General features: G+C 52.5%; 1 protein-coding gene across 1 annotated transcript in view; it reads left to right on the top strand.

Moving 5' to 3' along the window:
* Positions 1-24,964, top strand: part of PITPNC1 (phosphatidylinositol transfer protein cytoplasmic 1) — a 107,196-nt gene extending 82,232 nt beyond the window's left edge. The window contains exons 9-10 of the mRNA XM_075351502.1: positions 21,760-21,881; positions 24,876-24,964. Of these exons, the coding sequence (XP_075207617.1) occupies positions 21,760-21,881; positions 24,876-24,881 (128 nt within the window). The 3' untranslated portion in view covers positions 24,882-24,964. The remainder of the gene's footprint in view (positions 1-21,759; positions 21,882-24,875) is intronic.

Genomic DNA, 24,964 nt, shown 5'->3' with positions numbered 1-24,964 from the left:
AAAAACTGCCAGTGTCAGAGTTCCGGGTTTTCCAGTTTTCTTTTGAAAGAGCTTGCCCTTTGTTAACATGGAGTTTTCTGTTCTGGTGCCCTACTTCCTGTCCATCTGTTTAAAAGCCGCCCCTAAAGCTTAGTCCAGTGCCTGAGTATACTGCTTCCTGTGTGCTCCTGCCCTGCTGCTTTTGGTTCCTGATTGTTATTCGGATCCTCTTGGAAAACAACCGACACCGACTCTGGACTTCATCTGGTATCATCTAGCTGTGCCCGGACTCCGTTTGCCGTCTTTGGTCGGCACTTCTGCCCGGTTCCTTCCGTTTAATACCACTCTGGACTCACATCACGTACGGACATTTTTGGACTTACCTATTGCCCTTTTGTGTCCCGGCTGCTGCGCATTTAGGGCTTCTGGGGTGATTGCCAGACAGTCCCTGTATAGGGGTTCGCTCTTGGTGGTCTCCCTGGGGGAGTCCGGTGCGCGGTCCCGGGAATTCCCTTTCGCTCCGTCCCTGGAAGGTATTTCCTGTATTTATGTTCTACTGTGTTTTTGTTCCGTTTATGTACATATTTGCTGGTTGCATATTATAAACGTCTTGCACCAAGAACTCGTCTCTGGTTGTCATTGCCCTAACGCAATCGAAATCCTCAATACATACAATAGTATTACAGCCAGACTCGGGAAGACCTAACATTTGTACAGGCACCTTGTGTCGTGTTGTTCCGGGGAACAGTTGCCTGACGTCTGCCTGGGGCCACCACTCTGCTTCTTACTGCCTGTTGGGATGCTACGCCTCCCTCCCCCTGTGCACTGCTGTCCTCGCTCTGCATATCCTCCTGCCAGGTTGGGTCAGTTACTGGATCATCCACCACGTCGTCTTCCTCTTCCGCACCCTGCTCCTCCTCCTGACTTCCTGACAATTGTGTCTCATCATCGTCCACCCCTTGTTGAGACACGTTGCCAACTTCATATAACTGAATAGGATAACTGAAGTGAGCACTAATATATATATTATGAGTGCAAGCCAAAAAATACATACTATACAAAGGATAAGGCTGCACATCAAACATAGATAATGGTATAATGCCTCAAGCATATGGAAAAATATTGGAATATACAATGAAAAATGCTACTTGCTAATTTGACCATGTGAATAATGAATTGCATACCTGCCATGAATATTAGGAAAAAGGAGATATTTAGCAATCGCATTGATCAATGTAACTGAGCCCCAAGGCCTCGTCAAGGCATATCTCTATATTGGGGTCCCTAGCTCTGTGACCCTAACTGTGTGTCATCTCATTGCAATTAAAAACTGCTGTGGGTGGAGAGGGGTAACTAAGGACTTTCTTATATAGGAGATGGAAAAAATATGCTTGAGGCATTATACCATTATCTATGTTTGATGTGCAGCCTTATCCTTTGTATAATACGTTGCCAACTTCGTGAGAACGTGGCTGCTCAAATATTTGGGCATCTGTACATACAATCTCGTCATGGCCCACTTCAACAGGAGCTGGCGAGAGGCCAGAATTTGTGAATGGAAACGTGAACGAACAGCTCTTCCGAGTGTACAAGTGTGGGATCAGTAATGTCCGTGGACGTGTACTCGGCCTGGTGGTAGGAAGGAGGATCAGGTTCTGAAATGTGCGGTGCAGTATCACGGCTACTGACACTTGACCGTGTGGAAGACAGAGTGTTTGTGGTGGTGCCAATCTGACTGGAAGCATTATCCGCTATCCAACTAACAACCTGTTGACACTGGTCTTGGTTCAAGAGCGGTGTACTGCAGCGGTCCCCAAGAATTTGGGACAGGACGTGCGAGCGACTAGATGTGGCCCTTTGTTGTGGCGAAATTAGAGCTTGCCCACGACCTCGGTCTCTGCCTGCACCACCATCACGTCCACTTCCTTGTTCGTTGACAACGCCCTTGCGCATTTTGCAATGCTGTGCTGATGTGTATTCACTAGACTTGTGCGTTATATCCAAGTTTTTGCAAAACTCACACAAATGCAGCGGAAAGCTGCCACCAACAGGCACACACGTGCGGTTTTTAAATGCAAGCACGGAGGCACTAAGAACCTAACAGGTCTCTATCCAGGGACAACGTGGAGCCTCCCAATTTTTGGCTGCCCCGCCTAAGGGCTATACTACAATAGACCCACTTCCTTCCAATGGGCACTTCAGGTTTACAGGCCCTCATGCACGTCTCTATCCAGGGACAACGTGGAGCCTCCCAATTTTTGGCTGCCCTGCCTAAGGGCTATACTATAATACACCCACTTCCTTCCAATGGGCACTTCAGGTTTACAGGCCGTCATGCACGTCTCTATCCAGGGACAACGTGGAGCCTCCCAATTTTTGGCTGCCCTGCCTAAGGGCTATACTATAATACACCCACTTCCTTCCAATGGGCACTTCAGGTTTACAGGCCATCATGCACGTCTCTATCCAGGGACAACGTGGAGCCTCCCAATTTTTGGCTGCCCTGCCTAAGGGCTATACTACAATAGACCCACTTCCTTCCAATGGGCACTTCAGGTTTACAGGCCCTCATGCACGTCTCTATCCAGGGACAATGTGGAGCCTCCCAATTTTTGGCTGCCCTGCCTAAGGGCTATACTATAATACACCCACTTCCTTACAATGGGCACTTCAGGTTTACAGGCCCTCATGCACGTCTCTACCCAGGGACAACGTGGAGCCTCCCAATTTTTGGCTGCCCTGCCTAAGGGCTATACTACAATAGACCCACTTCCTTCCAATGGGCACTTCAGGTTTACAGGCCCTCATGCACGTCTCTATCCAGGGACAATGTGGAGCCTCCCAATTTTTGGCTGCCCTGCCTAAGGGCTATACTACAAAAGACCCACTTCCTTACAATGGGCACTTCAGGTTTACAGGCCCTCATGCACGTCTCTATCCAGGGACAATGTGGAGCCTCCCAATTTTTGGCTGCCCTGCCTAAGGGCTATACTACAATAGACCCACTTCCTTCCAATGGGCACTTCAGGTTTACAGGCCATCATGCACGTCTCTATCCAGGGACAATGTGGAGCCTCCCAATTTTTGGCTGCCCTGGCAAAGGGCTATACTGAAATAGACCCACTTCCTTACAATGGGCACTTCAGGTTTACAGGCCCTCATGCACGTCTGTATGCAGGGGCATTGGTGAACCTCACAATTTTGGACTGCCCTGGCAAAGGAAAATACTACAAAGACTCACTTCCTCAAAATGGGCACATTAGACTCAAGAGGCCTTCATGTACGTCTCTTCTCAGGGACATCGGAGTGCCACACAATGTTTTCACGTAAAATCTTTCATGTATTAATCTCAAAAAGTAACATACACCAGCTCTATCTCACTATTGGGTATGTGCCCTTAACATTTCTGCCATGAAAAATCATTTTGGGGTCATTTTGGAAGGTTTTCTGGTGAGTCCGTAAAAATGGCGTGAAACGCGGACAAAATTGTTCACAGCTGTGACTTTTGAGTGATAAATGCTTCAAGGGGTCTTCCCCATGCTGTTGCCATGTCATTTGAGCACTCTTCGGAGACTTTTGTGCCATTTTTATGGTTTTTACATGCTGCCGGGGGTCATTTCACAAAAATACTCGGGTCTCCCATAGGATAACATTGGGCTCGTTGCTCGGCCCGAGTACACGAGTATCTTGGGAGGCTCGGCCCGAGCTTCGAGCACCCGAGCTTTTTAGTACTCGCTCATCACTACTTATAATGGGTGAGTAGTGATGTCATCAGTGGACTGTGATGTCACAGGTGATGGCGGCCGTATGGGGTGCATCCAGGTACAGATACAATTAATATATGGTGATTGTGACCATACGGGAGGTGAGGAGTTATCACGGCGTCCGCGCTCTGCCCCCGGGAGTGATCAGCCCCTCGCACCTGTGTGTTATGTAATGTGGTCACGCTTCACCGCCCGGGTAATCGCGGTACAATCATCGTACACGGTGACTGAACTCATCACTGGCCGCAGCTGCTCTGCCGGTGCCAGGGGGCGAGAGTGACGGGAGGGTGCGCGGCGGCTGCAGCAGCCCACACATACTGTGAGAGGGTGGCGGAGGGGAAGGCCTGGAAATGAGGGGGAGGAGCCAAAGACAGAAGGCGAGAGTGACAGGAGGGAGCGTGGCAACTGCGTCCCACACATACTGCTGAGAGCGCGGCGGAGGGGAGGAGCTGGAAACTAGGGGGAGGAGCTGAAGGAACAAACAAAGGGGGGAGAGCTGGAGCAAAAGGCAAGGGAGAAGAGCTGTAGTGAGTAATGTGGGGGAGGAGCCAGATACACAAGGGGGAGGAGCTGGGGTACAAAGGAGGAGGAGCGGGATCGAAACACTAGCGGAGAAGGTGGGGGTGGAGTCAGGAGGGGGAGGAGCTAGAGCAAAAGACGAAATAAACCAGGAGTAAGTAATGCGGGGTAGGAGCCAGAGACAAAAGGGGAGGAGCTGGAGGTACAAAGGGGAAGAGCTGGAGCGAAAGTTGAGGGGGAAGATCAGGAGTGAGTAACGTGGGGGAGGAGCCAGAGACAGGAGGGGCTGGAGATATAAATAAGGGGGAGTAGCTGAATATACAAACAAGCGGGAGGAGCTGGAGACAAATAAGAGGGAGCTGCTGAAGATTCAAACAAGTGGGAGGAGCTGAAGTCACAAATGAGGGGGAGAAGCTGGAAATACAGACTAGGAGAGGAGCTGGAGCAAGAAATGAGAGGAGAAGCAGGAGATGTAAGTGGGAGAAGTTCTACTGAGAAATGAGAGGGAGAAGCTGTAAAAACAGACAAGGGGGAGGAGCTGGAGCAAGAAACGGTGGCAGGAGTAGCTGGAGATATAAAGAGGAGAAGGAGTGAGAAATGAGGGGGAGAAGCAGTAAATACAGACAAGGGGGAGGAGCTGGAGCAAGAAACGAGGGCAAGAGTAGCTGGAGATATAAAGGGGAGGAGGAGTGAGAAATGAGGGGGAGAAGCTGTAAAAACAGACAAGGGGGAGGAGCTGGAGCAAGAAACGAGGGCAGGAGTAGCTGGAGATACAAAGAGGAGTGAGAAATGAGGGGGAGAAGCTGTAAAAACAGACAAGGGGGAGGAGCTGGAGCAAGAAACAAGGGCAGGAGTAGCTGGAGATATAAAGAGAAGAAGGAGTGAGAAATTAGGGGGAGAAGCTGTAAAAACAGACAAGGGGGAGGAGCTGGAGCAAGAAACGAGGGCAGGAGTAGCTGGAGATATAAAGGGGAGGAGGAGTGAGAAATGAGGGGGAGAAGCTGGAGTGTGAAATAAAAGGGAACATCAGATAAAGGGGAGAAGTTGGTGCAAGAAGTGAGGGGGAGGAGCCAGAGTGAGAAATGAGAAGGAGGAGCCAGAGCTGAAAAGGGAGGATTCGGGGCTAGCGGGGGGAGGACCTGTAGATTCAGACAAGGAGGGGGAGATGGAGGGTCATATGGACAGAAAGGGGCACTTATACAATCGAGCAAGAAATGAGGTGGTCAGCCAGAGAGAAATAAAGAGGGGGAAGTAACTGGAGCAAGAAACAAGTGGGAGGAGCCAGAGTGAGGGCAGAACAGAAGCAGCCATGGGGAGGAGTTGGAACTAGCAAGAGAGGGAGGAGCCTTGTTTTACTTTGGTACCACAATATACGCGGTGCACATCCGGCAGATAACGAGCTGACAACAGCAATTCCCAGCGGCGCCTCTGTCCTAATTAAATTAATTTTGCAAAGAACAAAATTGGTGAAAGTGTTTGGACATCTGGCAGATCCGCGTGTGATGGGGTATGTGACAGAGCAGGCAGGGACACCAGGCCGCTGTGTGTGATGGGGTATGTGACAGAGCAGGCAGGGACACCAGGCCGCTGTGTGTGATGGGGTATGTGACAGAGCAGGCAGGGACACCAGGCCGATGTGTGTGATGGGGTATGTGACAGAGCAGGCAGGGACACCAGGCCGATGTGTGTGATGGGGTATGTGATAGAGCAGGCAGGGACACCAGGCCGATGTGTGTGATGGGGTATGTGACAGAGCCGGCAGGGACACCAGGCCGATGTGTGTGATGGGGTATGTGACAGAGCAGGCAGGGACACCAGGCCGATGTGTATGATGGGGTATGTGACAGAGGAGGCAGGGACACCAGGCCGCTGTGTGTGATGGGGTGTGTGACAGAGCCGGCAGGGACACCAGGCCGCTGTGTGTGATGGGGTATGTGACAGAGCAGGCAGGGACACCAGGCCGATGTGTGTGATGGGGTATGTGACAGAGCAGGCAGGGACACCAGGCCGATGTGTGTGATGGGGTGTGTGACAGAGCAGGCAGGGACACCAGGCCGATGTGTGTGATGGGGTATGTGACAGAGCAGGCAGGGACACCAGGCCGCTGTGTGTGATGGGATATGTGACAGAGCAGGCAGGGACACCAGGCCGCTGTGTGTGATGGGGTATGTGACAGAGCAGGCAGGGACACCAGGCCGATGTGTGTGATGGGATGTGTGACAGAGCAGGCAGGGACACCAGGCCGCTGTGTGTGATGGGGTATGTGACAGAGCTGGCAGGGACACCAGGCCGATGTGTGTGATGGGATATGTGACAGAGCAGGCAGGGACACCAGGCCGCTGTGTGTGATGGGGTATGTGACAGAGCAGGCAGGGACACCAGGCCGATGAGTGTAATGGGGTATGTGACAGAGCAGGCAGGGACACCAGGCCGATGTGTGTGATGGGGTGTGTGACAGAGCAGGCAGGGACACCAGGCCGATGTGTGTGATGGGATATGTGACAGAGCAGGCAGGGACACCAGGCCGATGTGTGTGATGGGGTATGTGACAGAGGAGGCAGGGACACCAGGCGGCTGTGTGTGATGGGGTATGTGACAGAGCAGGCAGGGACACCAGGCCGCTGTGTGTGATGGGGTATGTGACAGAGCAGGCAGGGACACCAGGCCGCTGTGTGTGATGGGGTATGTGACAGAGCAGGCAGGGACACCAGGCCGCTGTGTGTGATGGGGTATGTGACAGAGCAGGCAGGGACACCAGGCCGATGTGTGTGATGGGGTGTGTGACAGAGCAGGCAGGGACACCAGGCCGATGTGTGTGATGGGGTATGTGATAGAGCAGGCAGGGACACCAGGCCGATGTGTGTGATGGGGTATGTGACAGAGCAGGCAGGGACACCAGGCCGATGTGTGTGATGGGGTATGTGACAGAGCAGGCAGGGACACCAGGCCGCTGTGTGTGATGGGGTATGTGACAGAGCAGGCAGGGACACCAGGCCGATGTGTGTGATGGGGTATGTGACAGAGCAGGCAGGGACACCAGGCCGATGTGTGTGATGGGGTGTGTGACAGAGCAGGCAGGGACACCAGGCCGATGTGTGTGATGGGGTATGTGACAGAGCAGGCAGGGACACCAGGCCGATGTGTGTGATGGGGTATGTGACAGAGCAGGCAGGGACACCAGGCCGATGTGTGTGATGGGGTATGTGACAGAGCAGGCAGGGACAGCAGGCCGATGTGTGTGATGGGGTATGTGACAGAGCAGGCAGGGACACCAGGCCGATGTGTGTGATGGGGTATGTGACAGAGCAGGCAGGGACACCAGGCCGATGTGTGTGATGGGATATGTGACAGAGCAGGCAGGGACACCAGGCCGATGTGTGTGATGGGATGTGTGACAGAGCAGGCAGGGACACCAGGCCGCTGTGTGTGATGGGGTGTGTGACAGAGCTGGCAGGGACACCAGGCCGCTGTGTGTGATGGGGTATGTGACAGAGCAGGCAGGGACACCAGGCCGATGTGTGTGATGGGGTGTGTGACAGAGCAGGCAGGGACACCAGGCCGATGTGTGTGATGGGGTATGTGATAGAGCAGGCAGGGACACCAGGCCGATGTGTGTGATGGGGTATGTGACAGAGCAGGCAGGGACACCAGGCCGATGTGTGTGATGGGGTATGTGACAGAGCAGGCAGGGACACCAGGCCGCTGTGTGTGATGGGGTATGTGACAGAGCAGGCAGGGACACCAGGCCGATGTGTGTGATGGGGTATGTGACAGAGCAGGCAGGGACACCAGGCCGATGTGTGTGATGGGGTGTGTGACAGAGCAGGCAGGGACACCAGGCCGATGTGTGTGATGGGGTATGTGACAGAGCAGGCAGGGACACCAGGCCGATGTGTGTGATGGGGTATGTGACAGAGCAGGCAGGGACACCAGGCCGATGTGTGTGATGGGGTATGTGACAGAGCAGGCAGGGACAGCAGGCCGATGTGTGTGATGGGGTATGTGACAGAGCAGGCAGGGACACCAGGCCGATGTGTGTGATGGGGTATGTGACAGAGCAGGCAGGGACACCAGGCCGATGTGTGTGATGGGATATGTGATAGAGCAGGCAGGGACACCAGGCCGATGTGTGTGATGGGGTGTGTGACAGAGCAGGCAGGGACACCAGGCGGCTGTGTGTGATGGGGTATGTGACAGAGCAGGCAGGGACACCAGGCGGCTGTGTGTGATGGGGTATGTGACAGAGCAGGCAGGGACACCAGGCCGATGTGTGTGATGGGGTATGTGACAGAGCAGGCAGGGACACCAGGCCGATGTGTGTGATGGGGTATGTGACAGAGCAGGCAGGGACACCAGGCCGATGTGTGTGATGGGGTATGTGACAGAGCAGGCAGGGACACCAGGCCGATGTGTGTGATGGGGTATGTGACAGAGCAGGCAGGGACACCAGGCCGATGTGTGTGATGGGGTATGTGACAGAGCAGGCAGGGACAGCAGGCCGATGTGTGTGATGGGGTATGTGACAGAGCAGGCAGGGACACCAGGCCGATGTGTGTGATGGGGTATGTGACAGAGCAGGCAGGGACACCAGGCCGATGTGTGTGATGGGATATGTGATAGAGCAGGCAGGGACACCAGGCAGATGTGTGTGATGGGGTGTGTGACAGAGCAGGCAGGGACACCAGGCGGCTGTGTGTGATGGGGTATGTGACAGAGCAGGCAGGGACACCAGGCGGCTGTGTGTGATGGGGTATGTGACAGAGCAGGCAGGGACACCAGGCCGATGTGTGTGATGGGGTATGTGACAGAGCAGGCAGGGACACCAGGCCGATGTGTGTGATGGGGTATGTGACAGAGCAGGCAGGGACACCAGGCCGCTGTGTGTGATGGGGTATGTGACAGAGCAGGCAGGGACACCAGGCGGCTGTGTGTGATGGGGTGTGTGACAGAGCAGGCAGGGACACCAGGCCGCTGTGTGTGATGGGGTATGTGACAGAGCCGTCAGAGACACCAGGCCGCTGTGTGTGATGGGGTATGTGACAGAGCAGGCAGGGACACCAGGCTGATGTGTGTGATGGGGTATGTGACAGAGCAGGCAGGGACACCAGGCCGATGTGTGTGATGGGGTATGTGACAGAGCCGGCAGGGACACCAGGCCGCTGTGTGTGATGGGGTATGTGACAGAGCAGGCAGGGACACCAGGCTGATGTGTGTGATGGGGTATGTGACAGAGCAGGCAGGGACACCAGGCCGATGTGTGTGATGGGGTATGTGACAGAGCCGGCAGGGACACCAGGCCGCTGTGTGTGATGGGGTATGTGACAGAGCAGGCAGGGACACCAGGCCGCTGTGTGTGATGGGGTATGTGACAGAGCAGGCAGGGACACCAGGCTGATGTGTGTGATGGGGTATGTGACAGAGCAGGCAGGGACACCAGGCCGATGTGTGTGATGGGGTATGTGACAGAGCCGGCAGGGACACCAGGCTGATGTGTGTGATGGGGTATGTGACAGAGCAGGCAGGGACACCAGGCCGATGTGTGTGATGGGGTATGTGACAGAGCAGGCAGGGACACCAGGCCGATGTGTGTGATGGGGTATGTGACAGAGCAGGCAGGGACACCAGGCCGATGTGTGTGATGGGGTATGTGACAGAGCCGGCAGGGACACCAGGCCGCTGTGTGTGATGGGATGTGTGACAGAGCAGGCAGGGACACCAGGCCGATGTGTGTGATGGGGTATGTGACAGAGCAGGCAGGGACACCAGGCTGATGTGTGTGATGGGGTATGTGACAGATCAGGCAGGGACACCAGGCCGATGTGTGTGATGGGGTATGTGACAGAGCAGGCAGGGACACCAGGCCGATGTGTGTGATGGGGTGTGTGACAGAGCAGGCAGGGACACCAGGCGGCTGTGTGTGATGGGGTATGTGACAGAGCAGGCAGGGACACCAGGCCGCTGTGTGTGATGGGATGTGTGACAGAGCAGGCAGGGACACCAGGCCGCTGTGTGTGATGGGGTATGTGACAGAGCAGGCAGGGACACCAGGCCGATGTGTGTGATGGTGTATGTGACAGAGCAGGCAGGGACACCAGGCCGATATGTGTGATGGGGTATGTGACAGAGCCGGCAGGGACACCAGGCCGATGTGTGTGATGGGGTATGTGACAGAGCAGGCAGGGACACCAGGCTGATGTGTGTGATGGGGTATGTGACAGAGCAGGCAGGGACACCAGGCCGTGGAACAATCCAACGAGATTTATTGAGGCAGGGAGCATAGAACCTCCAATATCAATATCGTTCTTTCACAATGAGTCTTCAACGTTCCGGGAGCGCCACCCGGCAATCCGACGCCAGAGAACATGTAGAAGTAATCCTTGGAAGAAGTCAATGTATCCAACAGATGAGGGACACAACCCAATCCCATGTGACAGCTTCCATAAATCCACACACGGGCGCCAGGGTCTTGCCGCAGCGAAGATCCCAACTGCTTGAACCTCAGCACACACTCAACTCAACTGACTGATCCACCAAGAGTGTGTTCTCCAGGGCCTGTGGATCCACCCCTGGAGGGGAAGGGTTCACACCCACCATTGAGTATGTGACTATCTATGGAGGAGTCTCAAGGAGCTCATGGCTCCATTGTCTCCCACAGGCCTGTCTATTATCAAATCTGAAAAAAAAAATATATATATATACATATATATATATATATATATATATATATATATATATATATATATACACAGCCCCATCCTCAGTGATGACATCACTAATTCACTAATATAATGACATGAGACCACACCCCTTATATACAGCCCCGTCCCCAGTGATGACGTCACTAATATAATGACATGAGACCACACCCCTTATATAAAGCCCTACCCCCAGTGATGACGTCACTAATATAATGACATGAGACCACACCTATTATATACAGCACTAGCTCATCTATTACTGCTGACAACCAGCCGGTATACATGCGTGAGAGGTTGTCAGCCCTCCACTCTGCAGAATTTATTTAGCAGTTTCCGTGTTTTATTCTTTCAGGACCCCAGAACTTTCAAATCCGAGAAGACAGGACGGGGACTTCTCAGGGATGGCTGGAGGGAGTCGCAGCAGCCTATCATGTGCTCGTATAAGTTGGTTGCGGTGAAATTTGAGGTTTGGGGGCTGCAGACGCGGGTGGAGCAGTTTGTGCACAAGGTGAGTGGTTGTCCTCGAGGTGAATCTTCATGTGATGGTTCCTTCCCGTGGAATGACCAATCCCCTTCTGTGCAGGTTGTGAGAGACGTCTTATTGATCGGACACCGGCAAGCCTTCGCGTGGGTGGACGAGTGGTACGGTAAGTGACCAGTGTGCGGCGTGGCTCATAAATGGTTCTGTACCTAGGATGGTACTTTGAGACTGATAGGTCTAGATCTAAAATAAGTGTAAATGTGAATTATCTTTTCTATTTTATATAATTTCCAGACCCCTGGGGTGACTTGGGCATCACTAGGCCTGACCGAGGGACCCATTGTAGTCCCCTTCCTTCATATCCGCGATTGTCCTTAGAAGACTTGAGGCTTTGACAGAATATCTGTTTTAGTATATAATAGTTATATTCATAATAACAGAACTCTGTGTTGTGCAGTTCCTCTGTCATTTCCAGATCCCTGGCGTGAATCGGGCATCACTAGGCCTGACTAAGGGACCCATTGCGGTCCCCATCCTTTGCATCCGCGATTGTCCTTAGAAGACTTGAGGCTTTGACAGAACATCTGTTTTAGTATATAATAGTTATATTCATAATAACAGAACTCTGTGTTGTGCAGTTCCTCGTCATTTTCAGACCCCAGGGGTAAATCAGTCATCACTAGGCCTGACTAAGGGACCCACTGCGGTCCCCATTGCGGTCCTTTTCCTTCATATCCGCGATTGTCCTAATGGGACTTGAGGCTTTGACAGAATATCTGTTTTAGTATATAAAAGTTATATTCATAATAACAGAACTCCATGTTGTGCAGTTCCTGTCATTTCCAGATCCCTGGCGTGAATCGGACACCCATTGCGGTCCCCATCCTTTGTATCCGTGATTGTCCTTAGAAGACTTGAGGCTTTGACAGAACATCTGCTTTAGTATATAATAGTTATATTCATAATAACAGAACTCTGTGTTGTGCAGTTCCTCTGTCATTTTCAGACCCCTGGGGTAAATCGGTCATCACTAGGCCTGACTGTGGGACCCATTGTGGTCCCCTTCCTTCTTATCCGCGATTATCCTTAGAGGACTTGAGGCTTTGACAGAACATCTGCTTTAGTATATAATAGTTTTATTCATTATAACAGAACGCCATGTTGTGCAGTTCCTCTGTTACTCCTTCTGGAAATGTTTGAATAAATTGACAACTGGGTGTTACCATATGTATGTTGTGACTGCGCAAGAACATATCAACTAAATTTCCAGGAAGATGAACCAAGGAACTGCACACGGCTCTGAAATCGATGCCTCAAAATGAGGAGATTATAGGGAATCTGAATATTTACTACATTGGGGTGGATCCGAGCTGAGGACAGTCGCCATCTAGTGGCAGGTGCTACAGTACCGGTCCTAAACTCGATGGAAGATGGACTTAAAGGGGCGGTCTATGGCTCAGTCTGGTTTACCAGATAATGACTGACATTTTTTAATGTTATTAACTCTTTCTTTCCCAGCACAGATGGCATCTCCTCTGATGCCTTTTACGGGTCGGGGTTTGGATGGAGGCGTCATTCATTGTGCATTAGTTTTACTGAGCTGCACATTCACTGACAAGCTGTAACTATGTTTATTGATGATATATTATTTACCATGCTGGGGATATTGGTTCTGTACATGCACTCCTCGCAGGATCGATTATTCATGTCTGCTCTATGCAAAGAAGCTGTATAGTGCCCCTCCGTAAAGAGTGCTGGGTATATCCTGTCTGCGCTAAATGTTATGCTCAATCAATCCCCGCACCACAGCCCATCAAACCGAGGAGGACGCTCAATCAATCCCCGCACCACAGCTCATCAAACTGAGCAGGACGCTCAATCAATCCCCGCACCACAGCCCAACGAAATAGAGCAGGACGCTCAATCAATCCCCGCACCACAGCCCAACGAAATAGAGCAGGACGCTCAATCAATCCCCGCACCACAGCCCAACGAAATAGAGCAGGACGCTCAATCAATCCCCGCACCACAGCCCAACGAAATAGAGCAGGACGCTCAATCAATCCCCACACCACAGCCCATCAAACTGAGGAGGATGCTCAATCAATCCCCGCACCACAGCCCAACAAAATAGAGCAGGATGCTCAATCAATCCCCGCACCACAGCCCAACGAAATAGAGCAGGACGCTCAATCAATCACCGCACCACAGCCCATCAAACCGAGCAGGACGCTCAATCAATCCCGGCACCACAGCCCATCAAACCGAGGAGGATGCTCAATCAATCCCCGCACCACAGCCCAACGAAATAGAGCAGGGCGCTCAATCAATCCCCGCACCACAGCCCAACGAAATAGAGCAGGACGCTCAATCAATCCCCACACCACAGCCCATCAAACTGAGGAGGATGCTCAATCAATCCCCGCACCACAGCCCATCAAACCGAGCAAGGGACACTCAATCAATCCCCGCACCACAGCCCATCAAACCGAGCAGGACGCTCAATCAATCCCGGCACCACAGCCCAACGAAATAGAGCAGGGCGCTCAATCAATCCCCACACCACAGCCCAACGAAATAGAGCAGGACGCTCAATCAATCCCCGCACCACAGCCCAACGAAATAGCGCAGGATGCTCAATCAATCCCCGCACCGCAGTCCATCAAACCGAGGAGGATGCTCAATCAATCCCCGCACCACAGTCCATCAAACCGAGGAGGATGCTCAATCAATCCCCGCACCACAGTCCATCAAACCGAGGAGGATGCTCAATCAATCCCCGCACCACAGCCCAACGAAATAGAGCAGGATGCTCAATCAATCCCCGCACCACAGTCCATCAAACCGAGGAGGATGCTCAAACAATCCCCACACCACAGCCCATCAAACTGAGCAGGACGCTCAATCAATCCCCACACCACAGCCCATCAAACCGAGCAAGGGACACTTAATCAATCCCCGCACCACAGCCCAATGAAATAGCGCAGGATGCTCAATCAATCCCCGCACCAAAGTCCATCAAACCGAGGAGGATGCTCAATCAATCCCCGCACCACAGCCCATCAAACCGAGGAGGATGCTCAATCAATCCCCGCACCACAGTCCATCAAACCGAGGAGGATGCTCAATCAATCCCCGCACCACAGTCCATTAAACCGAGCAGGAAGTTCAATCAATCCCCGCACCACAGTCCATCAAACCAAGGAGGATGCTCAATCAATCCCCGCACCACAGCCCAACGAAATAGAGCAGGATGCTCAATCAATCCCCGCACCACAGTCCATCAAACCGAGGAGGATGCTCAATCAATCCTCGCACCACAGTCCATCAAACCGAGCAGGAAGTTCAATCAATCCCCGCACCACAGCCCAACGAAATAGAGCAGGACGCTCAATCAATCCCCACACCACAGCCCAACGAAATAGAGCAGGACGCTCAATCAATCCCCACACCACAGCCCATCAAAAAGAGCAGGATGCTCAATCAATCCCCACACAATAGCCCATCAAACCGAGGAGGATGCTCAATCAATCCCTGCACCACAGCCCAGGGTTCCCCAACTCCAGTCCTCGAGGGCCGCCAACAGTGCATGTTTTCAGGATTTCCTTAGCATTGCATGGGTGTTGGAATCATCAACTGTGCAGGTGATTAAATTATCACATGTGCAATACTAAGGAAATCCTGAAAACATGCACTGTTGGTGGCCCTTGAGGACTGGAATTGGGGACCCATGCCACAGCCCAACGAAATAGAGCAGGATGCTCAATCAATCCCCGCACCACAGCCCATCAAACTGAGCAGGAAGTTCAATTGATCTCTGCACCACAGCCCAACCAAACTGAGGAGGACGCTCAGTCAATCCCCGCACCACAGCCCAACGAAATAGAGCTGAACGTGCAATCAATCCCCGCACCACAGCCCAACCAAACTGAGGAGGACGCTCAGTCAATCCCCGCACCACAGCCCAACGAAATAGAGCTGAACGTGCAATCAATCCCCGCACCACAGCCCAACCAAACTGAGGAGGACGCTCAGTCAATCCCCGCACCACAGCCCAACGAAATAGAGCTGAACGTGCAATCAATCCCCGCACCACAGCCCAACCAAACTGAGGAGGACGCTCAGTCAATCCCCGCACCACAGCCCAACCAAACTGAGGAGGACGCTCAGTCAATCCCCGCACCACAGCCCAACCAAACTGAGGAGGACGCTCAGTCAATCCCCGCACCACAGCCCAACCAAACTGAGGAGGACGCTCAGTCCATCCCCGCACCACAGCCCAACCAAACTGAGGAGGACGCTCAGTCAATCCCCGCACCACAGCCCAACGAAATAGAGCTGAACGTGCAATCAATCCCCGCACCACAGCCCAACGAAACCGAGCAGGACGCTTAATCAATCCCCACACAACCACCCAATTATATAGAGCAGGACACTCAATCAATCCCTGCACAGCAGCCCACCAAACAGAGCAGAATGCTTAATTAATCCCGCACAACAGCCCAACCAAACAGAGCAGGCATGGCTAATCTATCCATGAGCATATCCTGACCCTACAGAGCAGTCATGGCCAATCTATCCACAAGCATACCCTGACCATACAGAGCAGACATGGCCAATCTATCCAAGAGCATACCCTGATCATACAGAGCAGGCATAGCCAATCTATCCAAGAGCATATCCTGACCATACAGAGCAGGCATGGCTGATCTATCCACGAGCATACCCTGACCATACAGAGCAGGCATGGCTGATCTATCCAAGAGCATATCCTGACCATACAGAGCAGACATGGCCGATCTATCCAAGAGCATACCCTGATCATACAGAGCAGGCATAGCCAATCTATCCAAGAGCATATCCTGACCATACAGAGAAGGCATGGCTGATCTATCCACGAGCATACCCTGACCATACAGAGAAGGCATGGCTGATCTATCCACGAGCATACCCTGACCATACAGAGCAGGCATGGCCAATCTATCCAAGAGCATATCCTGACCATACAGAGCAGGCATGGCTGATCTATCCACGAGCATACCCTGACCGTACATACCCTGACCGTACAGAGCATTGATGGCCAATCTATCCAAGAGCATATCCTGGCCGTACAGAGCAGGCATGGCTGATCTATCCAAGAGCATACCCTGACCGTACAGAGCAGGCATGGCCGATCTATCCACGAGCATATCCTGACCGTACAGAGCAGGCATGGCTGATCTATCCACGAGCATATCCTGACCGTACAGAGCAGGCACAGCCAATCTATCCACGAGCATACCCTGACCGTACAGAGCAGGCATGGCCATTCTATCCAAGAGCATATCCTGACCGTACAGAGCAGGCATGGCCATTCTATCCACGAGCATACCCTGACCGTACAGAGCAGGCACGGCCGATCTATCCAAGAGCATATCCTGACCGTACAGAGCAGGCATGGCCGATCTATCCAAGAGCATACCCTGACCGTACAGAGCAGGCACGGCCGATCTATCCAAGAGCATATCCTGACCTACAGAGCAGGCATGGCCGATCTATCCAAGAGCATACCCTGACCGTACAGAGCAGGCACGGCCGATCTATCCAAGAGCATATCCTGACCGTACAGAGCAGGCACGGCCAATCTATCCTGTGTAGAGCATATCCTGACCGTACAGAGCAGGCATGGCTGATCTATCCACGAGCATATCCTGACAATACAGAGCAGGCATGGCCGATCTATCCACGAGCATATCCTGACCGTACAGAGCAGGCATGGCCGATCTATCCAAGAGCATACCCTGACCGTACAGAGCAGGCATGGCTGATCTATCCACGAGCATATCCTGACCGTACAGAGCAGGCATGGCTGATCTATCCACGAGCATATCCTGACCGTACAGAGCAGGCATGGCTGATCTATCCACGAGCATATCCTGACCGTACAGAGCAGGCATGGCCAATCTATCCAAGAGCACACCCTGACCGTACAGAGCAGGCATGGCCGATCTATCCAAGAGCACACCCTGACCGTACAGAGCAGGCATGGCCATTCTATCCACGAGCATATCCTGACCGTACAGAGCAGGCATGGCTGATCTATCCAAGAGCATATCCTGACCGTACAGAGCAGGCATGGCTGATCTATCCACGAGCATACCCTGACCGTACATACCCTGACCGTACAGAGCATTGATGGCCAATCTATCCAAGAGCATATCCTGGCCGTACAGAGCAGGCATGGCCGTTCTATCCATAAGCATACCCTGACCGTACAGAGCAGGCATGGCCGATCTATCCACGAGCATACCCTGACCGTACAGAGCAGGCATGGCCATTCTATCCAAGAGCATACCCTGACCGTACAGAGCAGGCATGGCCATTCTATCCAAGAGCATATCCTGACAGTACAGAGCAGGCATGGCTGATCTATCCAAGAGCATATCCTGGCCGTACAGAGCAGGCATGGCCGTTCTATCCATAAGCATACCCTGACCGTACAGAGCAGGCATGGCCGATCTATCCACGAGCATATCCTGACCGTACAGAGCAGGCACGGCTGATCTATCCACGAGCATATCCTGACCGTACAGAGCAGGCACAGCCAATCTATCCACGAGCATACCCTGACCGTACAGAGCAGGCATGGCCATTCTATCCAAGAGCATATCCTGACCGTACAGAGCAGGCATGGCCATTCTATCCACGAGCATACCCTGACCGTACAGAGCAGGCACGGCCGATCTATCCAAGAGCATATCCTGACCGTACAGAGCAGGCATGGCCGATCTATCCAAGAGCATACCCTGACTGTACAGAGCAGGCACGGCCGATCTATCCAAGAGCATATCCTGACCTACAGAGCAGGCACGGCCGATCTATCCAAGAGCATACCCTGACTGTACAGAGCAGGCACGGCCGATCTATCCAAGAGCATATCCTGACCGTACAGAGCAGGCACGGCCAATCTATCCTGTGTAGAGCATACCCTGACTGTACAGAGCAGGCACGGCCGATCTATCCAAGAGCATATCCTGACCTACAGAGCAGGCATGGCCATTCTATCCACGAGCATACCCTGACCGTACAGAGCAGGCACGGCCGATCTATCCAAGAGCATATCCTGACCGTACAGAGCAGGCATGGCCGATCTATCCAAGAGCATACCCTGACCGTACAGAGCAGGCACGGCCGATCTATCCAAGAGCATATCCTGACCTACAGAGCAGGCATGGCCGATCTATCCAAGAGCATACCCTGACCGTACAGAGCAGGCACGGCCGATCTATCCAAGAGCATATCCTGACCGTACAGAGCAGGCACGGCCAATCTATCCTGTGTAGAGCATATCCTGACCGTACAGAGCAGGCATGGCTGATCTATCCACGAGCATATCCTGACAATACAGAGCAGGCATGGCCGATCTATCCACGAGCATATCCTGACCGTACAGAGCAGGCATGGCCGATCTATCCAAGAGCATACCCTGACCGTACAGAGCAGGCATGGCTGATCTATCCACGAGCATATCCTGACCGTACAGAGCAGGCATGGCTGATCTATCCACGAGCATATCCTGACCGTACAGAGCAGGCATGGCTGATCTATCCACGAGCATATCCTGACCGTACAGAGCAGGCATGGCCAATCTATCCAAGAGCACACCCTGACCGTACAGAGCAGGCATGGCCGATCTATCCAAGAGCACACCCTGACCGTACAGAGCAGGCATGGCCATTCTATCCACGAGCATATCCTGACCGTACAGAGCAGGCATGGCTGATCTATCCAAGAGCATATCCTGACCGTACAGAGCAGGCATGGCTGATCTATCCACGAGCATACCCTGACCGTACATACCCTGACCGTACAGAGCATTGATGGCCAATCTATCCAAGAGCATATCCTGGCCGTACAGAGCAGGCATGGCCGTTCTATCCATAAGCATACCCTGACCGTACAGAGCAGGCATGGCCGATCTATCCACGAGCATACCCTGACCGTACAGAGCAGGCATGGCCATTCTATCCAAGAGCATACCCTGACCGTACAGAGCAGGCATGGCCATTCTATCCAAGAGCATATCCTGACAGTACAGAGCAGGCATGGCTGATCTATCCAAGAGCATATCCTGGCCGTACAGAGCAGGCATGGCCGTTCTATCCATAAGCATACCCTGACCGTACAGAGCAGGCATGGCCGATCTATCCACGAGCATATCCTGACCGTACAGAGCAGGCACGGCTGATCTATCCACGAGCATATCCTGACCGTACAGAGCAGGCACAGCCAATCTATCCACGAGCATACCCTGACCGTACAGAGCAGGCATGGCCATTCTATCCAAGAGCATATCCTGACCGTACAGAGCAGGCATGGCCATTCTATCCACGAGCATACCCTGACCGTACAGAGCAGGCACGGCCGATCTATCCAAGAGCATATCCTGACCGTACAGAGCAGGCATGGCCGATCTATCCAAGAGCATACCCTGACTGTACAGAGCAGGCACGGCCGATCTATCCAAGAGCATATCCTGACCTACAGAGCAGGCACGGCCGATCTATCCAAGAGCATACCCTGACTGTACAGAGCAGGCACGGCCGATCTATCCAAGAGCATATCCTGACCGTACAGAGCAGGCACGGCCAATCTATCCTGTGTAGAGCATACCCTGACTGTACAGAGCAGGCACGGCCGATCTATCCAAGAGCATATCCTGACCTACAGAGCAGGCATGGCCGATCTATCCAAGAGCATACCCTGACTGTACAGAGCAGGCACGGCCGATCTATCCAAGAGCATATCCTGACCGTACAGAGCAGGCACGGCCAATCTATCCTGTGTAGAGCATATCCTAACCGTACAGAGCAGGCATGGCTGATCTATCCACGAGCATATCCTGACAATACAGAGCAGGCATGGCCGATCTATCCACGAGCATATCCTGACCGTACAGAGCAGGCATGGCCGATCTATCCAAGAGCATACCCTGACCGTACAGAGCAGGCATGGCTGATCTATCCACGAGCATATCCTGACCGTACAGAGCAGGCATGGCTGATCTATCCACGAGCATATCCTGACCGTACAGAGCAGGCATGGCTGATCTATCCACGAGCATATCCTGACCGTACAGAGCAGGCATGGCTGATCTATCCACGAGCATATCCTGACCGTACAGAGCAGGCATGGCTGATCTATCCACGAGCATATCCTGACCGTACAGAGCAGGCATGGCCAATCTATCCAAGAGCACACCCTGACCGTACAGAGCAGGCATGGCCGATCTATCCAAGAGCACACCCTGACCGTACAGAGCAGGCATGGCCATTCTATCCACGAGCATATCCTGACCGTACAGAGCAGGCATGGCTGATCTATCCAAGAGCATATCCTGACCGTACAGAGCAGGCATGGCCGATCTATCCACGAGCATATCCTGACCGTACAGAGCAGGCATGGCTGATCTATCCACGAGCATATCCTGACCATACAGAGCAGGCATGGCCGATCTATCCACGAGCATATCCTGACCGTACAGAGCAGGCATGGCTGATCTATCCAAGAGCATATCCTGACCGCACAGAGCAGGCATGGCCGATCTATCCACAAGCATATCCTGACCGTACAGAGCAGGCATGGCCGATCTATCCACGAGCATATCCTGACCGTACAGAGCAGGCATGGCCGATCTATCCAAGAGCATATCCTGACCGTACAGAGCAGGCATGGCTGATCTATCCAAGAGCATACCCTGACCGTACAGAGCAGGCATAGCTGATCTATTCACGAGCATATCCTGACCGTACAGAGCAGGCATGGCCGATCTATCCACGAGCACACCCTGACCGTACAGAGCAGGCATGGCCGATCTATCCTGTGTGGAGCAGATCCTCAGACTCTGGCGCCTCTCCTCCATGATGTCGGTAGGTCGTAGTTTTCCCGCCGCCCTGTGCTGGAGAAATCTTGTAATAACGTTGTATTTTCTTCCTGTTGTTTTCCTCGCAGGTAAGTAGAAATGTGCGGATCTTTCCTCCTTTCCGTTGCGATCTCTTGAATCTTTTTTTCTAAGAGATCCCTGGCTGCCGCCATCTTCCCCTGAGCCTCTCCTGTAGCCTGTCCTGCTCCTCCTGTATCACCGCTGCCTAATCCTCTTCTGATTCACACTAACTTTATGAGAAACTCGCTCAATAAAGCTAGCGGTGTCCGTGCTTAGACCCCGCCCCCTCTGCCCGCCCGCTCGCACGCCCGCCCGCACGCCTATCCTCCACCGACTCTTCTGCTCCCGCCTCCCTGTCCTCCGATGACGTCACCTGTCACTTTTGACTCTTTGCAGATATGACATTGGAGGACGTCCGACATTTCGAGAAAAACATGCAATTCAAAACGAACGTAAAAGTGTGCAGCCAACACTCGCCGGCGGCACAAGACGAGATAGGCAGCGCTGCCCAAGAAAGTGTACGTGCCGCTCTGCTCATAACGGGGGCGTCACACCCCAAATACGGCCACCAGTGGTAATGGGGCGAAAGGGACACGCTGGTAATCAGGGGGTGCCGCACACTAGACGTATACCGCCTGCTATACCACCACTGAATGATATGATCAGCTATGAGGCCACACCCCTTATTTACAGCCCCACCTCCTGGTGATGACATCACTGATAATGACGTCATCAGACATGAGGCCACACCCCTTATTTACAGCCCCACCTCCTGGTGATGACATCACTGATAATGACGTCATCAGACATGAGGCCACACCCCTTATTTACAGCCCCACCTCCTGGTGATGACATCACTGATAATAACGTCATCAGACATGAGGCCTCACCCCTTATATACAGCTCCGGTGATGGCATCACTGATATAATGACGTCATCAGACATGAGACCACACCTCTTATGTACAGCCTCGACCCTGGTGATGACATCACTGATATAATGACGTCATCAGACATGAGACCACACCCCTTATGTACAGCCTCGACCCTGGTGATGACATCACTGATATAATGACGTCATCAGACATGAGACCACACCCCTTATGTACAGCCTCGACCCTGGTGATGACATCACTGATATAATGACATCATCAGACATGAGACCACACCTCTTATGTACAGTCTCACCCCTGGTGATGACATCACTGATATAATGACGTCATCAGACATGAGACCACACCCCTTATATACAGCCTCGACCCTGGTGATGGCATCACTGATATAATGACGTCATCAGACATGAGACCACACCTCTTATGTGCAGCCTCGACCCTGGTGATGACATCACTGATATAATGACGTCATCAGACATGAGACTACACCCCTTATGTACAGCCTCGACCCTGGTGATGACATCACTGATATAATGACGTCATCAGACATGAGACCACACCCCTTATGTACAGCCTCGACCCTGGTGATGACATCACTGATATAATGACGTCATCAGACATGAGACCACACCTCTTATGTACAGCCTCGACCCTGGTGATGACATCACTGATATAATGACATCATCAGACATGAGACCACACCTCTTATATACAGTCTCACCCCTGGTGATGACATCACTGATATAATGACGTCATCAGACATGAGACCACACCTCTTATGTACAGCCTCACCCCTGGTGATGACATCACTGATATAATGACATCATCAGACATGAGACCACACCTCTTATGTACAGCCTCACCCCTGGTGATGACATCACTGATATAATGACGTCATCAGACATGAGACCACACCCCTTATATACAGCCCCACCTCCTGGTGATGACATCACTGATATAATGACGTCATCAGACATGAGACCACACCCCTTATGTACAGCCTCGACCCTGGTGATGACATCACTGATATAATGACGTCATCAGACATGAGACCACACCTCTTATGTACAGCCTCGACCCTGGTGATGACATCACTGATATAATGACGTCATCAGACATGAGACCACACCTCTTATGTACAGCCTCGACCCTGGTGATGACATCACTGATATAATGACGTCATCAGACATGAGACCACACCCCTTATATACAGCCTCACCCCTGGTGATGACATCACTTTTTATCTGCCCGATATTTTGGTTATTTGATGGTGAAGGTGACCACCGCAGGACGTGTCATGGCAGCGTTGAAAGGAGCCATTGGTAGTTCTACTTAGATATAACCTGTGCAAGAGAATGACATGGCCGCCTATCATCAGTGGTGATATAAACTATGCAGGAGGATGACATGGCCGCTTGTCATCAGTGGTGATATAAAGTATGCAGGAGGATGACATGGCCGCCCCTCTTCATTGTTAGATATATGCAGGAGGATGACATGGCCGCCTGTCATCAGTGGTGATATAAACTATGCAGGAGGATGACATGGCTGCCCCTCTTCAGTGTTAGATATAACATATGCAGGAAAATGACATGGCCGCTTGTCATCAGTGGTGATATAAACTATGACATGGCTGCCAGTCATCAGTGGTGATATAAACTATGCAGGAGGATGACATGGCCGCCAGTCAGCAGTGGTGATATAAACTATGCAGGAGGATGACATGGCCGCCCCTCATCAGTGGTGATATAAACTATGCAGGAGGATGACATGGCCGCCCGTCATCAGTGGTGATATAAACTATGCAGGAGGATGACATGGCCGCCCGTCATCAGTGGTGATATACACTATGCAGGAGGATGACATGGCTGCCCATCATCAGTGGTGATATAAACTATGCAGGAGGATGACATGGCCGCCCATCATCAGTGGTGATATACACTATGTAGGAGGATGACATGGCCGCCCGTCATCAGTGGTGATATACACTATGCAGGAGGATGACATGGCTGCCCATCATCAGTGGTGATATAAACTATGCAGGAGGATGACATGGCCGCCCATCATCAGTGGTGATATACACTATGTAGGAGGATGACATGGCCGCCCGTCATCAGTGGTGATATACACTATGCAGGATGATGACATGGCCGCCCGTCATCAGTGGTGATATAAACTATGCAGGAGGATGACATGGCTGCCCATCATCAGTGGTGATATACACTATGCAGGAGGATGACATGGCCGCCCGTCATCAGTGGTGATATACACTATGCAGGAGGATGACATGGCCGCCTGTCATCAGTGGTGATATACACTATGCAGGAGGATGACATGGCCGCCCGTCATCAGTGGTGATATAAACTATGCAGGAGGATGACATGGCCGCCCGTCATCAGTGGTGATATAAACTATGCAGGAGGATGACATGGCCGCCCGTCATCGGTGGTTTTGCTCCCGTGATGATATAAGCGGTCTGAGCAGATTGACGATCACTTCTCGTGCTCATCACGTGATGACATCACTGCCAGGAGGAGCTATGTGATGTGTGATGTCATCAGCTGTGGTGATGTCACCCCTTGTTGCTCCCCTCTGACTCCTCCTTTCCGCTCTTTTGCAGACATGACGATGGATGAAGTGCGGGAGTACGAGCGGACCACTCAGGAAGCCACCAACAGGAAAATTGGGATCTTCCCGCCAGCCATATCC

This window comes from Anomaloglossus baeobatrachus, chromosome 5 (genome assembly GCF_048569485.1).
Source record: "Anomaloglossus baeobatrachus isolate aAnoBae1 chromosome 5, aAnoBae1.hap1, whole genome shotgun sequence".
Lineage (NCBI taxonomy): Eukaryota > Metazoa > Chordata > Amphibia > Anura > Aromobatidae > Anomaloglossus > Anomaloglossus baeobatrachus.
Note: the sequence above shows the minus strand (reverse complement) of the source record. Positions and strands in the feature narration are given on the sequence as shown.